This window comes from Pan paniscus, chromosome 21 (genome assembly GCF_029289425.2).
Source record: "Pan paniscus chromosome 21, NHGRI_mPanPan1-v2.0_pri, whole genome shotgun sequence".
Lineage (NCBI taxonomy): Eukaryota > Metazoa > Chordata > Mammalia > Primates > Hominidae > Pan > Pan paniscus.
Genome location: NC_073270.2, coordinates 48,186,956 through 48,204,781, shown reverse-complemented (window position 1 = coordinate 48,204,781; position 17,826 = coordinate 48,186,956). Strand labels below are relative to the sequence as shown.

Sequence of the window (17,826 nt, the reverse complement as noted above, 5' to 3'; positions counted from 1 at the left end):
AGTGGACACCCAGGTTGTTTCCGTTATTTACTATCATAAATAATACTGTAGCAAATAGCATTGTGCATATGTTGTTTGGTACTTGTGGCAATGTATCTTTAGGATAAATTCTTAAAAGTGAGATTGCAAGAGTCACAGAGTAAGTGCATATGAAGTTTTGTTAGCTGTAGTCAAGAGTTAGAGGTACTCTTCCATAGAAGTTGTATGATTTTGTGTTTTTACTAGCAGTGTAAATTCATTTAATCTGAACACTAAATGTGAAGGAGCAAAGAGTGTTGTTTTTTTCTATTTTACAGATAAGGAACTGTAGAATCCCATATAATAATTACATATAATGTAATTGATTATAATTAATAACTTAATATATACTATAATATTATTGATATTTAATACAGTTAATCACATACAAAACATATATTATTTCATTTAGCATCATACTTTTTAAAAAACTCATGTACTTGAATTGTAAGGAAGACTGACATGCCTCAGGAATGAGTACCTTTATTAAGTGTACATTTCTAATGAGCCGATGATCAGGTTTCTCAGGTCACAGTAAGCTAGAAGGAGGCTGCATGTTGCTAAGGATGAGTACATCTGTAGTAACAAGATGTGGCATGTAAAACCGGGAAAAGGGAAAAGTGAGAGAAAAAGCAGAAAAAGCAATAACAACAAGGCAATAAGTAAAGCAGTCCAGAGTCATTTAGTGTAAGAGTGAAAGCTATTCACACCTTAGTGAGTCCTGAAGGCATCACTTTATTAGAGCTCAGTACATTTGAGATGTTTACCAAGATGGTCTTGAGATATTATAAAGGGCAAAGAGAAATGCAATTATGTTTTTCAAATGCCCGCTATGAACTAGGCATTGTGCTGATACTCTCCATTCTTACAGTCAATTCCCAAATACGTTGATGTAGATGCTATCGATACAGTTGTGCAGAAGAGGAGTAAATAGAATTCAAAATCTAACCTGAAGGGCATTCCCTGACCACCCAATATATAATTCTATACCTGGCCAAAACCTCTACCGCTGTTCCCTGTTTTATTTTTCTCTGCCTCATGCTGTATATTGATCACTTTATTATCTCTCTATAAGGGATATAAGCTTAATGGGAATAGAAACTTTGTTTTGTGTTGTTCACTCTGGTAATCCATAGTATGGGCTCATTGTTGAATGAATAGATGGATGAATAAATGACCGTTCCACATAAAAGTTCATGCCCTTTTCGTGATACCATAGTGTCCCATTTATGGGTATTGTTTGTGAAGATGGGGGATATGTATGACGTCTTTTAGCTATATTCAAAGCTAACTCAGACTTGCTTGCATCTCTTCCCACCTCCAAGTTCAGTAGTACCACATTCGTTGCTTCAAATAAACCATGGTGGAAATATTTACACCATGGAAGTTGGCAAAGTTTTTGTCTTTATTTTTCCCTGGAGAGCAGGTTGTGAAACATTTAGTAGCATACCACTGTATAGTTCAATTAAAAGGCTATAGTTAATTAAGATGTAAAGATTTATCTGGAACAAATGTATTTTCTCCAACACGACTAGGAAATACGAGACTAAAATTATCTAAATCTCTCTTATTAAGTTAGTTCCAAGCCTCTGTATAATGAATGAATAAGGAAATATGGCAACTGAAGTGGAGAGACAAAAAAATGACATAGACAAGTATCAAGGGAAACTCCTGTTGAATTGTACATGGCTATGTGCTTTTATATATACTACCTTGGTATTCCTCATATCTACCTCCAAAGTTCACCATTGTTAACCCCTTTTCAGATGTGGAAATGGAGATAAAGAGAGGAGGGGAGGGGAGGGGAGGGGAGGAGAGGGGAGGGGAGGGGAGGAGAGGGGAGAGGAGAGGAGAAAACTTCCCTTGATAACACTCTGTCCTCCTTTATGTTGAAATGAAAATTTTCCTTAAATTACCACCTGACTTTAAGGCACAAGAAAACATCTGGTTTAATTACAGTGAATTTACATGAACCCACTGACAAGAAGCACAGTTAAAATTAGCAATTTTAGTGTGCTTTTTTTTAAGAGAATGAAATTATAAAGTAATTAACCTTTGTTGTAGAACTCTGTCAAAAGGATGGAAAGTTCCATGCTGTTAAGTAGAAGAAGAAATGAAATTGTGGAAAGGGAAAATGTGGATTCATTAAAGAATTACAAAGAAAAAGGAATGGAAAAGGGATACAGAATTAGAAGATAAGACAAAAAAGGAATTTTTTGCCGAGAAGTCTTTTTACAATGAGAGAGAGAGAGAGAGACCTAGTTTAATCAAAGGAAAGTAAGTCTATCTCCTTGTAAAGGACATCTTGACTATGGAATGGCAATGTGGTGGGTGGAAAGAGCCTCTTACTTGGGGTGAGACATCCTGATTTTGCTGCTTAAAGATGCGATGAGAGCCTTTTAGCCTTCTGGACCCACAGACCTACCAGGTGATAGAAGAAAGGGGTGATTTGGGAAATGCCTTGGAAATAGAAGAGTTTGAGCTATATCCAGGCTTCATCCACTACTTCACTATGCCACCTTGGTTTAAGGACTCGCATTCTGTACACTTTAGTGCCCCGTCTGTAAAATGCCTCTCTACAGAGGCTGTAGCACATGAAAGTCTATGTGTAAAGCCCTTAACTTACTGTCTGCCAAGAGCTTTGCTAAGTGGTGTGTGGCCAACATCAGACATCATAGACAGCTTTTTATTTCAGGGTGTTCAGGAAAAAACAAAACAAGAGCTCTATCCAAAATTTCCGTTTGCCCTGGGCAAAAGGCCACTTTTAAATAACCGCTAACCCCTCTGTAATCTCATTTTAAACATTTCACTCTGACCACATCTCTTCTCTTTTCAATTTATTCCCTCTAGTATTGTAGCTCCAAAAATTCAGCCCCACCAGGACTTGCTACCTTGTTCATTGCCCTCATTCCCTTCTCTACTCAGCTTAAATTCCTCGACTGATCATTCCAGTTACATCCTTGCATAATCCCCCAACACCTCAGCCTCATTCTCATTTCCAGCTATTCACAACCCTAGCTCCATCTGATTTCCTGCCTGTGCTAGGTCTTTCCTTCCGTAGCTGCTGCACACCACTGCGCTAACCACTCTCACTAGGAAGCCAGAAGCACCACTGGAGCTGGCTTTTAAAGCTGCCTGGCAATACTGTCCTTCCCTGGCCCATTCATCCCTCTAGTCTCCCAGAGAATATTTCTCCTATCTTCAGACTAATAGCACATCCACCTGTTCTCAGTTCCACAGATGACCTTGTTACCTAATAGACTGAGGAACTGAAACCATTCAAAGAAATTCCCTCCAGCTCTCATTGCCCACATGTTGCCCACATATTTGACCTCCCCCTCACCTCCTTGTTTCTATGGATGAACCATTTGTTTTTTAAATAAAGGCCAGTTTTGCTACTTAATGCAGCAAATCCCACTTACTTTTTTTTTAACTCAATGTCATTGCTCCAGCAATTGTCCCCTTTCCACCCTACATCAAAATTTCCCTTTGTAACTGGATATATTTCTCACCCTCCACACAAGCTGTATTTCTCCCATCTTTAAAAAGATTTAAAAAAAAAAAAAAAAGAAACACCCAGCTCTATCTTCTCCTCAAGCTACTATTCCATCCCCTCTTTATGCATCCATTCTTTCTATTTGTTCTTGAATCCATTCAACCAAAGTAACTCAGATCCCTGCCATTCCACCAAAACAATTATTTCAAGATCACCTATGACCTTCAAGTCACCAAATCCAATAGTCATTACTCAGAAAGTCAGATCCTCTTACTTAACCAGTTGGCAATATCTGACACAGCTGGTTGTTAAATCCTCCTTAAAACACTTTTTGTACTTTGCTTCCAATTCATCACACACTTCTAGATTTTCTCCTTCTGCAGTGGCTTCTCCTCTTTGTTTTTGTTTTAAAGATAGGGTTTCACTGTGTCTCCCAGGCTGGAGGGCAGTGATATGATCAGCTCACTGTATCCTCTGACTCCTGGGCTCAAATGGCCCTCCCACCTCACCCTCTCCAGTAGCTAGGACATGTGGGATAGGCACATATAGGCATGTGCAAGTGTGCTCAGCTAATTTATTTGTTTTATTTATTTATTTTATTTTATTTTATTTATTTATTTTTGAGACGGAGTTTCACTCTTGTTGCCCAGGCTGGAGTGCAATGGCACGATCTTGGCTCACCGCAACCTCCGCCTCCCAGGTTCAAGCCATTCTCCTGCTTCAGCCTCCTGAGTAGCTGGGATTGCAGGCATGTGCCACCACACCCGGCTAAATTTGTATTTTTAGTAGGGACAGGGTTTCTCCGTGTTGGTCACGCTGGTATCGAACTCCCAACCTCAGGTGATCCACTGGCCTCGGCCTCCGAAAGTGCTGGGATTATAGGCATGAGCCACCATGCCCGGCCTATTTATTTTTATTTTTACTTTTTTTGCAGAGACAGGGTCTCATTGTGTTACCCAAGGTGATCTCAGACTCCCAGCCTCAAGCCGTGCTCCCACCTCAGCCTCTCAAAATGTTGGGATTACAGTTTGCTGGTTCCTTTTAAACAGCGTGTATTAGTCCATTTTTCATACTGCTATAAAGAACTGGTTAAAACGGTGTAATTTATAAAGGAAAGAGCTTTAATTGACTCATAGTTCGGCATGGCTGGGAGGCCTCAGAAAATTTACAATCGTGGCAGAAGGTGAAGGGGAAGCAAGGCACTTTCTTCACAAGGCGGCAAAAAGGAGAATGAACGTAGGAGAAATTACCAAACACTTATAATAACATCAGATCTCCTGAGAACTATCTCACTATCATGAAAACGGCATAAGAGAAACGGCCCCCATGAATTAATTACCTCCACCTGGTGTCTCCCTTGACATGTAGAGATTATGGGGATTACAATTCAAGATGAGATTTTGGGTGGGGTCACAGCCAAACCATATCACATCCCAACCTTATTGGCCCAGTTCTTGGGACTCTTTCCCATTCGTATCCATACCAGAGGTTGGCCAGGTCTTAAAGTATAGGCTTTATCCACGAGAGGGTCTGTAGCAGCTACTCAATGCCACCATTGTAGCAGGAAAACAGCCAGGGACAATGGATAAACAAATGGGTGCGGCAGTGTTCCAATATAATTTTATTTACAAAAACAGGCAGCTGGTTGGATTCAACCCAAGAGCCATAGTTTGCTGACCCTGGATCCACATTCATTTCCCGAATTATTTCTTCTAGTCTCCTGGCTTTAAAATCCATCCATATGTTAATAATTTTCCCAATTGATACCTCCAGGCCAGGCCTCTGCGCAGCCCTCCAGAGTCATTTATCCAGCTGTCTCCTCAACCTCTCCACCTAGATTGCTAATCAGCCCGTGGAATTAAACACATTCAAAACTGAGCCTGTGATCATCCTTCAACTTGTTCTTCCCACTGTCTTCTCCATCTCAGTAAATGGCAACTCTGTTTTATTAGCGGCTCAAGCCAAAAACCTTGACTTCTCACTTTTGTCAGAACTGAGGCCCTGGCTTTTACATCTCCAAAGAAAACCCCTTCTGGCTGGGCATGGTGGCTCACCCCTGTAATCCCAGCACTTTGAGAGGCCAAGGCAGGTGAATTGCCTGAGCCCAGGAGTTCGAGACCAACATGGGCAACATGGTGAACTCCCATCTTTACACACACACACACACACACACACACTAGCTGGGTGTGGTGGTGTGTACCTATGATCTCAGCTACTCAGGAGGCTGAAGTGGGAGGACTGCTTGAGGCTGGGAGGTCAAGGCTGCAGTGAGCCATGATTGTACCACTGCACTCCAGGCTGGGTGACAGAGCAAGACCCTGTCTCAAAAAAAGAAAAAGAGAACCTCTTCACCCTTTATTGCTTTTGATTGAGACCCCCTGGCTTTGTACAAAGCAGCAGTCTTGCTGTTCCCCACATCTGAACCAGTAACATATTCTCTTGGTTCATCCTGCAATGTATGTCAAGACCTTGACCATTTCTCACAGCCTCTACTACTACCCCTTAGGTCCAAACCACTGTGCTCTGCACCCCAGATTATTGCAGCAGCCTCTAAATAATCTTTGCAGCTTCAGCTCTGGCCGCTGCATTCTTTTCTCAACACAGCACCAAAATGATCTTGTTAAATCATGAAGCAAATCATATCACTCCCTCTGCTCCCAACCCTCTGATGGTTTCTCTTGTCACTCACATTAAAAACCCGAAGTTTTACGGTAGCTCACATGCTCCAGGTGACCAGAATTCCCACTTTTGTTTGCCTCTGTGTCATCTCTTGCTACTTGTGCCTCACTATGCAAATTCAGTTATCATTCTCTTCACATATATCAGGGACATCCCTGCCTCAGGGCCTTTGCACTTGCCATCCTTTTTGGCTACAGTAAGGTTCTGCCAAATAAGCAGGATGGTTCCTTCAGCTTCTTCAAGTCTTTTTTCCAATGTCACCTCTCAGCAAGCTCTTCTCAGACCATTCTATTAAAAACTGGAAGTCTCCTACAGCACACTCTTTGTCCCTCTTTCCAGCTTTGGGTGTCTCCTTAGCAATTATCATCTGACATACTGTATATTTCACTATATGTTTTATTATCTGTCTTCTCCCACTAGAATGCATTCCACAGAGACAAGATTTTTTCCTTGTGTTTTGCTTACTCTGCTTCCCAAGCACTTAGAAGAATAGTGCCAGGTAGACAAATAAGGACACAATAAATACATTATTGAACGAATGAATTCTGAGTCCTCAGAGAAAAATTAGATTTAAGATTATTTACCATAGAAATCAGAAGAAGATCGTAGAAAGCTCAGTAAGCTATGAGAAGATATAGCTTCTATGATTAGCAATATAACATCATTCGGATAGAGCAGATTGAGGTAAGGACATCACAGGAAATAGCAACAATCTTAATTGTCTCTACAAAAAAAATCAAATTAGTGATCTCTAGGCTACCCTAGAGCTGTTCTCAGAGTGAATGCAATGGGGCCAGGGGGAGGATCAGACAAACATAGTATTTACTTTGTGCCAGACACCTAGCTAAGCACTTTGTGTATATTAACGTATCAAATCCCCAGGACAACCTATGTAGTAGGTAGTATTTTTATCCTCATTTTAAAGTAAGGAAAATGAGACACAGAGACATTAAGCAGCTTGGCCAAGGTAATACAGTGGTGGGAACAGGACATAAACCCAGGCAGTGTGGCTTCAACCCTTGATCATTGTTTAATTCTACAATACTGCCTTTTAGGTCTCAGTGATGACAATAAGACTTTTGATTAGAAATGCCAATTTGATCACTCTTCTTAAACTACTGTCCTAAAGAAATATAGAGAAAAACACCTTTGTACCTGCACTGACAACTGTAAGAGGATGCCATGGCTGCTCCTGAAAAAATTAATGCAAGACGTCATGGGGGAGGGAGTCCCAAATGGGAAAGAGATGACTAGGCTGAGACTGCCTGGAAAGAAAACCCCTTAGGGAATTGGAGGAAAAGACTTCCAAGTCTACATGCATAAGTACCTCCAACTTTGACCAACCAGTGTTAAAAACAGGAGTGGGCGTTGGAGCTGGTGGATGGGAGTGGGGAAAGGAGAGAGGTCAGTGCCCTGGTCATCTTTATTTGCTAGTCCATGATGCAGAGAACGAGAGCTCCCCCTCCAAGCCTACGTCAGGGCATATGGCAAACAAGAAAAGAGGGCTTCAGTGGAAGGATCTCATTGTAAAGAAACAATTACAGGAAGGGGTAGTGTCTGTGGTAACTAACTTCAGGCTGCCCCTCAAAACACCTAAAAAGCCCTCTTGCCACGGAGAATCTTCCTGCTGCCTAATTATTTCCCTTCCTTAACTGCCCCTCATACCACTGCCCCACAGGTCAGACAGAACTCTTATCCAGCCAAGTAATGTATGAATATATCTAAATTCTTTCCTTTCCCTGTGAGTTGGAAATATTTAAAATAAGGACTTACATGGTAACTAGCAGAATGACCCATTAAACCAGACCATCACACACCACTTCTTATGAGGTTGCATGCGGAAAGGTTACTGGACAGGTTTTTAAAAATGCTTTCATTCTTATTGTAAAGAACAAATCTGATAGTGCAAAGTAAATACCCCCTCACAATTGAAGCAAGAAACAAGATTTTTAAAAACAAAACAAAAAAACTAATACACATGCTCAGTAAGAATATCTAAATAAATCCTGGGATAGAACATGTTCATGGAATGGAAGTTAAGATTGTAAAGGTATTAGTTCTCCCAGACTGGCCTTTGTAAAAGAGTTTAGCACTATTTATTATTCTTATTTATTTGATGATAAACTCTATTGTGTTTAGGGATATGTGCTTAAGGAGTGAAAAGTATAAGGAAAAGCAGGGTCACAGTATGAAGTTCAGTACTGAAAAATTAATGAGATGTTTGTTTTATGCATTTGTGTTTATTTCACAGTAACCAAGATAAATGATGATAGTGTATATAATCTTATACCAATAAATGTAAAATTTAGGTGATATGGCAAACTATTAATTAAAAAACTTGACTTAAGGAAAAGCAATTCTGTATAGTTTTACAACAAATAAAGAAATAGAATCAGTAATTTAAACTTTTGCAACAAAGTACACATCAGTCCCAGGTGACTTCACAAGTGCAATCAGTCAAACACTCAAGGAGTTCGTAATCCTAATCTTACACACTTTATGAGAAAGGAAAAAGAAGAAGCACTTCCCCCTTCAATTTATGACAAGACTATAACCTTGATATTAAAAGCAGAAAAGCTTATGAGAAAAAATATATGCAAATACCTAAACAAAATATTAGCAAATGATCTGAAACTGCGTAAATATGCAAAAAAATGGTTTAAAAAATTAGTGTTAGTCTAACTTTAGTAAATCTGTTTGTGTAATTTGCTACAGTAACATACTAGGAGAGGGGAAATACATATCATCACTACAGTAGATACAGAAAAAGCATCAGTTAATTCTCAGCATGATTTAAAAAAACAAAATATTCTTGTATGCCTGGAATAAAAATGGGCCCCCTCAACCTGATAAAGATAACTAAAAAACCTACAAACATCATACTCAAAGATGAAACAATATCATCATTATCTTTGAAATTGGAGATAGACATATCATCATTTCTATTAAAGACTGTATTGGTGGCTATCATTGAAGATAAGAAAATAAAAGATTGGAAAAGAGCAAAACTATTATTAACTACAGATGCTACAATTATCTCTACATAGATAACCCAAAGAAATCTGCAAACAAATTATTAGAATTAATATAAGAATGTAGCATGTTTGCCAAGACATTAACATTAAAAAGTCAATTCCATTTCTATTAACCTAACAAGTATGTGGTATTTTCTTAAAGACATTATGTACAATAGCAATAAAAATATAAGGTATTTAGTAATACATTTAACATAAGTTTTCAAGATGTACGTATAAATGTATAAAACACTGAAAGACGTTAAGGAAGGCCTAAATAAAAGATATACCATGTTCATGGATGAGAAAACCTATTATTATAAAGACATGATATTATCTCCCATTTGATCTATAATACATGCAACTAAAATTCAAAAACCAAACATTTTTTGGAAAGGTACAAGCTAGTCCTAAAATGTTTATGTAAAGAGAAAAGGTTAAGAGTACCCAAGACAGTCATGAACATGAAGTACAAAGTAGTAGACTTTACCAGATAGCAAGACTTACACCTCATTGTTAATTAAGATGTGGTATTGACACAGGGAAAGTCTAACAGAAACAATTGAATATAATAGAACATAGAAGTAGACCCATACATATGTGGAAATGTGACAGAAGTTAAAATTATCAGGCAGATCAATTGAGGAATTAAAAGTATTTTTTCAATCTCCCTAGGATGAGGAGAAATAATTAAAATTGGATTCCTACCTCATGTTATACATAGTAACACAGTTGTAAATGAATTGAGGACATTTTATTAAAAGAGTAACTCTTAAATGTCAGTGAAAATTTAGACAAATATTCTCATGACTTCAGGATAGAGAAAGTGTTTCTTACGTAAGGAAAACTCTTTTGTGTGGGTTTATTCGGAAGCAGACCCTGAGATAAGGATACAAATGGAAGTAGTTTATTTAGGAGATGGTCTCAGGACACACTCATAAGAAAGAGGGAAAGTGAAACAGGAAAGGGAAGAAAGTCAATACAAAGTTTATTAACAAAAAATTACCATGTGAATAACTGAGTTCTAGAACAGTGCTATTCCCAGTGTGGTCCAAGGACCAGCACTGACTCATTGACTCTCTAATCCATAACAAGACAAGTACAGAAAGAGAAAGTATTTAAAAAGAAGGAGCTTAGTATTTTTCTTTTTTGCTTTTTTAATTTCACTTTTACTTAAAAATTGTACTTCCCTATTAATTTATTTGTATTGTATTTTATGATATCATGAGTCCACAATGGATTTGGAATTATCATTATCATCATCACAATGGTTTCAGTGTTTGAAATAGTTTGAGAAGTGCTAGTAAAACATGTCTCAGAGTTACCCAACCAAGTAGTAAGGAAACTGGGATGTTCTTCCATCAACTTCCTGTCTTTCATTGCTTGAAGGATGTCTTCGGGGCATTAACTCTCTGGCACTTCTTGCTTTTTCTACGTGGAGAACAAGTTGGCTCCCACAGCATTTAGGTAAATTTGTACTTTGCAGTAAGCATTATTCAGTGGGATATAGGCAGGCCATCAACAGTGTCTGCTACTAAATTTGTCTCTCTCTTTCTCCCATACAAAAACTAAAATCTGATCAATTTGAGTACATTAAAATTAAGAACTGATCCATATTCAAAGGTAACATAAAGAGAAACGCAAGACACAAATTAAAAGAAGTTTTTCAGTAGCACATATAGCCAATAAAATGATCAGTATCAAACATATACAACAGGAAAAGGACAATAATATCCAACAAACATTAAAAGATGCTAATAAATAGGTAAAAGCATGTAAAACCTTAATGAAGTATTGTTTTACACTTACTAGATGGTCTAGAATTTTAAAAGCTGATAATACCAAATGTTTATAAAGATGCAGAGGAGTAGGAACTTTCAGAACATTGCTTGGGGCAGTGCTGCCACCACTTTGGAAAACAATTTGGCATTACACTGTAAAAACAAAGATAGACAAGCCCTTCAGTCATAGGAATAGACCCTCTCTTCCTAAGTGTACCTTAGTAAAATCTTATATATATGTTCAACCAAATATACAAAAGTATTCTGATAAATTATATTGTAAGAAAGCCCTACCTGGATACAACTCTACTGTTCATATACGGTAGAATGGTGGAATAAATAGGAATATATTTATAAGATGGGGATGAATTAGATACAACTATGTGCATCAAAATAGATGAATCTGAAAATGATGAGTGACAAACGCAAATCATATAATAGAAAACACTGAATCCACATAGATTTAAAAGAAACCAAGAAAAACTAAATGATATATTGTCTTGGGATATATGTATATATTTAGAACTCCGAATAAAAATAAAGAGAATGATTAAGAGAAAATTCAGGCCGAGCGCAGTGGCTCACACCTATAATCCCAGCACTTTAGGAGGCCAACACAGGTGTATCACCTGAGGTCAAGAGTTCAAGACCAGCCTGGCCAACATCGTGAAACCCCATCTCTTCTAAAAATACAAAAATTAGCCGGGTCTCCAAAAAAAAAAAAAAAAAAAAATTACCCAGGCGTGGTCGTGGGTGCCTGTAATCCCAGCTACTTGGGAGGCTGAGACAGGAGAATCACTTGAACCTAGGAGGCGGAGGTTGCATTGAGCCAAGATCACGCTGTTGCCCTCCAGTCTGGGCGACAAGAGTGAAACTCTGTCTTAAAAAAAAGAAAAGAAAAGAAAAAGAAAAAAAAGGAAAATCAGGATAGTACCTGTAGTACCTATTTTATTTATTTATTTATTTAACGATGGAGAAGGAAAAAGGAGACAATAGTGATGGGCATAAACAGTGCTTCAATAGTATAGTAATGTTTTATTTCTTAGAGCAGATAGTGGGCACATGTGTATTTAACAATTATTCTTTGAACTATTCATACATTGTTATGTATACTTTTTAATATATCGCAAAACACTATAAAAGAAACTTTTTAATATAATACAAAAACAATATGAACAATAATAAAGTCCTAGAAATGCAATTTGTAAGAAATAAAAGAAAAAGATTTTTAACTGAGGGGCATAAAAAGAAGCATTAATACATGAAGATTTATACAGTTTACTGGATAGAAGGACTCACGTTAAAAGTGATACTCTCTGCTTCCCAAAAAAGAGAAAAAAAATGCAACTGCAGTAAAAATTGTGATGAAATATGTTTGAAATTTTATAAAACTCTTCCTAAATTCTTCTGGAAGAATACATGGGTAGTGATACCTCAAAAAGCTTTGCAAAAGAAGAATAAGACTTGTTCTACCAAGTATCAAAACATGTCATTTTAATGCGGTAGAGAAATACTGTCACAGTAAAAGCTACAACTTAGTGAAATAGAACAGAAAGCCAAACAACATACACTAGAATATAAAATAATTTAATATGGTAGTAAGATGGCATTTGAAATCACTGGGGCAAGTTTTGACTGGTCAATTAATTGTCCTTTACAATTGAGAAAATTGTAAGGAATTATAGATTTCTACCATGTATGGTATACACAGTAATTTCAGAAATATTAACGTGTAAGGTGTAAAAAGAAAAAGATGGGAATAAAACAGAAAATAAATAAATTATAGAACAACTATTCATCTGTACTTTCCATTCATCTGATCTGGTGTGAAAAAGAGAATTTTCCCCAGATTGGAAAGACCAAGATCTATTAGCTTGAGTTTCATGCTCACAGTCTTCATCAGACAGACACTTCTTATTGTCCATCAGACACACCCTGCTCAATTTCCGTCAGATAGGCCCTCAGATGAATGAATAGAATTTTCATCTCTCTATTCTGCTTGCCTTCTACTCTCTGTGATTAAAGCTTCTCCTGTCTTTCCAAATTCTTGATGCAATTCGTCCCCCACTACGCTTTTGGTAGATGGCTTCACCCCACTTCTCAAGAAAACAGAGCCATTAGGACACTTCAATTCCTCCGTACAAAGCATTAGCACATTTCCATCCTCTCCTCTTCTCTCACAAAAGGAGAGAACCCTTCTTTCAACCCACCCTTGCTCTTGCTTTCAGGACCCTACCATTGTCAGTTATCTCCTCTTTCTTTCTCACTCTTCTCCTTCTTACCTCTATTTTGAATTTTTTTTTTTTTGAGATGGAGTCTCAGTCTGTCACTAGGCTGGTGTGCAGTGGCATGGTCTCGGCTCACTGCAACCTCCACCTCCTGGGTTCAAGCAATTCTCCTGCCTCAGCCTCTCGAGTAGCTGGGACTACAGGTGCGCGCCACCATACCCAGCTAATTTTTGTATTTTTAGTAGAGACAGGGTTTCACCATGTTGGCCAGGATGGTCTCAATCTCTTGACCTTGTGATCTGCCCGCCTTGGCCTCTCAAAGTGCTGGGATTATAGGCGTGGGCCACCACGCCCAGCCTCTATTTTGAATTTTTTTCTTAGTTGCTTTAATCATAACCTCTCTTGTCTTTAAGAGAGTCATTATTTTGGCTCCATATCTCATTCCTGTTATGGTTTGAATTCCCCTCCTTTTCACAGCCAGCATTGTTTACTTGCCTCACCTCACCTTCCCCTCTCTTCTCAACCCTCTTCAGGATGGCTTGTGATGCCAACATTCTCCCTTAAATTACTCTTGCTTGGCTCACGAGTCACCTTGAGGACAGTAGGTTCAATGGGCAAGTTTAAAGCCACATCTTACTCGACTACTCAGCCATATTTGTGACTGCTGACCAGTACCTTCTTGAGCCTCTTTCCTTCCTTGGATGCTACAATGACGGCTCACCTTCCTGGTTTTCTGGTTGCCTCTCTGAACACTGACTCCCAGTTTCTCCATTCATTTTCCTCCTAATTGTTAATTCTGGAGTTCTTCTTCACTTAGTCTTAGACCTATTTTTTTTTTCTCTGCTCTATACTCTTGCCATCTATTCCCTGCCCACGGTTTCCATTTCCAAACATTGGCCCCAGTCTTCCCATATCCAACTGCTACTCAGCATTGCCACTTGGATGTTCTATGTATACCTGAAATAAAGTATGACAAAAACTGAGCTCACCAGCTTCCTCTCCAAAGTTGGTCATCCTTTAAGGCTCCCTCTCTATAAACAACATTTTGATCCCCCAGTTGTGTAAAACAAAAGGGTTGCAGTTCTCCATGACACATCCCTTCCCTCCTTCACCCTTATCTATCACCACCAAGTCATTGATCTTCCACGTTGCCATCCTCTGAGTCCACATCTGTACAATCTATTTCACTTCTACACTACCATCATTCCAGTCCATGTTACAATTCTTTCTCCCGAGGATGACAATGACAGCCTCCTAACTGATTTTTCTCCTTCCACCCTCAACCTCACAAAGCTGTCCACCACACTACAGCACCTCCTCCCCATTTTGCCCTGATAACTTCTACTTATCAAGCAACTCTAACTTATGTGCCATTTAATATCCTAACTTGCCATTCTAGGTTGTTCTCTGCTTTTAATAATTCTCCTAGTACCATATCCCTTTATGTCAGAGTCCTGATTAAAAAAATGTAATGAATTAATTTTGAGTATAATCGCTTAATGTCTGTCTCTCTTTCCAGAATACAAGCTTTACCATGGATTTGACTACATCTCTCTTTGTTATTGGTATATCTCTAGTGTCCATCGCTGTCCCGTCATCATATTAAATACATAATAAATATTTCTGGAAAGGAAGGGTGGATAAGGGAAAGCAATAGGATACCTGACTAATTAAAAGCTTCTGCATACCTAAATGATTTCAAAAGCCAACAAAAAAACTGGCGAAAATATATTTGCAACCTATGCAAGAAAGCTTACGTCCTTAAAATGAAATTACAATGATGAGCCCATAAGACAAAGATGAGCAAAAATGAAGAGCCATACAGGAAAATGAGCACAAGGTATAGATAATTTGTTCATAAAAGAAGCAATGTGAATGGCTAATTAGGCTGAAAACAAAATCTGTACTCTCCAATATTCTAAAAAAGACACACATACACATGCACTTAATTTTTTAAATAGTCAGTGTTGGCAAGAACAGACATAGTCTTCTGTTGGGGAGTCCAGAATGGTACAAACTTTCTGAAAGGCAATCTGGTAATATATGTCAAAAGCCTTAAAAATAAAATAGTTCATTTACTTTGGCCCAGTAAATTAATTTCCAAAGCATTAATCTTAAGGTCTATCTGCAGAGTTGCATGCATACTTACCTATAAGCATGCTCATTCCAGCATTGCTCAAAATCATGAAGAATTCAAACCAACTTTAATGCCCAATAATAAAGGATTAGTGACTATAAAGGGGCAACGCCCCCTCTAAGCAGCCATTAAAATGCATGGCCCCAGAGAAATGAATGGCCCCAGAGAAGTCTGCAATTTCTTTAGTGATAAAATAAGGTCACAATGAAATATGCACAGTAGGAGTTAACATTTTTTAAAAAATAAAAAAAATATATATGCATAGGCATATCTTTTTTTAATAAAATTTTATATGCATAAAAAGATTGGAAAATAATATTTGAACATGTGAATTATGAGTAATTTTGTTCTTTTCCTTTTTTAACCTTTTTATATATTCTTAATATTCAACAAATTCTGTATAGCATGTCCATAATGAGCAAAACTAAACATATTTTAATTTAACAAAGGAGAACTGATTGCAACATATGGCCAAGGCTATATGTAGAGAGGCGTAGCGTGATGATTAAGAGTATATGCTTTAAAACTCACAGACAGGTGTTTAGTTCCCTCTTTACAACTTAAGAGCCGTATGACCTTCAGCAAGTTATTCCATTTTCTCAGCCTCGGTTCTCTTATCGACGCAAAGGAGATAATACCTACTGGGCAGAGCTGTTTTATGGCTTAAGTGAAATAATGTAGGTAAAATTCTAGTCCAAGAGTAAGTGCTTTTATAATACCAAAATATAAATAGATTTGGTAACAATTTACTGAAAAAATTCATTATTTTTAAGGGGTTACAGCAGAAAGTTTGGGGAATAATTTGTTTTCTGGCTCACTGTCTTCCAGACTGTTGTAAGAATAGTGAAATCCAGCAGGAGGATGCTGGCAGGAAGACTGACCGGCTTATAGAAGGAGCCCCAGGAAAGGTTGCACTTATTAGGGCAAAATGCTGGCGTAGGTCATTCATTCACCTATTCATCCAACCAGCAAATAGTTATTATGCATCTACTTCATGCCAGGCGTTGGGACTCAACAACAAGTCAAGCTAGCTGCCTTCTTGGAGCAAGGCGAGCTTCTTCTAATTGGATTGGGGTTTCAAGCCACATAGTTCATGTTGGATTCAGGAATTAGTCAAGAAACTGATGAAGCACTCCTAAAGTTAGAGAAAACTTGGCAGAGTGAAGAAAATGATACTTGGTAAGATGATGGGAAGCTCACTTTGCATTTCTCAAATACAAATCCTAAAGTAAGCTTGTCCAACCAGCAGCCCCTGGGCTGCATGCAGCCCAGGATGGCTTTGAATGTGGCCCAATACAAATTCATAAACTTTCTTACAACGTTATGAGATTTTTTTTTGTAATTTTTGTTTTTAGCTCATGAACTATCGTTCGTGTTAGTGTATTTTATGTGTGGCCTACAATAATAATTCTTCTTCCAATGTGGCCCAGGGAAGCCAAAAGATTAGACACCCCTGAAGCAAACACCTCATTTCAGATTCCCACCTCTGGCAGAACTGGGAACTGCTCATGTCCTTTCTGCCCTTATCAGGTTCAGTTCATAAACCGACTTGCTCAGTCTGCAGATGAAAAGCCTGATCAGCCTTCTGAAAATGGGTTAGCAAACTATGGCCTGTGGGTCAAATCCAGCCCATTGCCTGTTTTCATAAATATTTATTGGAACGCCACCGTACTCATTCATTTATGGATTATCTATAGTCATTTTTGTGCTAAAATGACAGAGTTGAGTAGTTGTAATACAGAACGTACAGCCCATCAGACCTAAAATATTTACTATCTGGTTCTTTACAGCAACTTTGTCAACCCCTGTTCTAGGTCAGCGGGGCTGGAGAAATGATGTGGAAGGTGACATCAAGTTCATAACTTTTCCATTCTGTAGTTCCAGGAGCTGTTCCTCTAGAATCCATCCAAGGGGGGCCCTTTGAGGAGAAGATCTACATCCAGTGGAAACCTCCCAATGAGACCAATGGGGTCATCACGCTCTACGAGGTAAGGAGGTCCCTTGTGCTGCATCCATTGGCTTAGCTTTATTCAAGTCACTTCAGCCTGACATTGGTGAATACCCATTCTGCTGAACGTATAAAGGTGAGTAAGATGTGACATATCAAAAGGTTTCTGACGGTACAATGGGGTGCAAACATAATGGCACACAGTGGAGCTGTCCTGGTAGCCCCAAGAACAAAGAAATTTGTACACATCATGCATTGAAGTGACTATGGTGACAACTGACCTCATCCACAAAAGAGCCAAAACCCAGGGAGTCAGATTGTTCTTATGTGGAAGAGAAGGCCCAGGCCTGGCAAACAGTAGTGAAAGTTCGTCTGGGAAACTGCAATACCCACATGATGCTCACTTTACGAATATCAGTCTCTTTGCTTTGAAAAGAATCCCAATGTTATTCTCTGCACCAGGGACACAGGATTCTTCAGATTTAAATTGCTCTGTGCCCAAGGCATATTTTGTCACCCAGGTGA

The 17,826-nt window shown here is 38.5% G+C and overlaps 1 protein-coding gene across 14 annotated transcripts in view; it reads left to right on the top strand.

Moving 5' to 3' along the window:
- The window catches only part of PTPRT (protein tyrosine phosphatase receptor type T), a 1,127,644-nt gene that overhangs the window by 723,780 nt on the left and 386,038 nt on the right, over window positions 1–17,826 (top strand). For all 14 annotated transcript variants that reach the window (XM_034947434.2, XM_034947430.2, XM_055104674.1 and 11 more), the window contains exon 9: window positions 17,232–17,341. In XM_034947434.2, coding sequence (XP_034803325.1) covers window positions 17,232–17,341 — 110 coding nt within the window. The remainder of the gene's footprint in view (window positions 1–17,231; window positions 17,342–17,826) is intronic.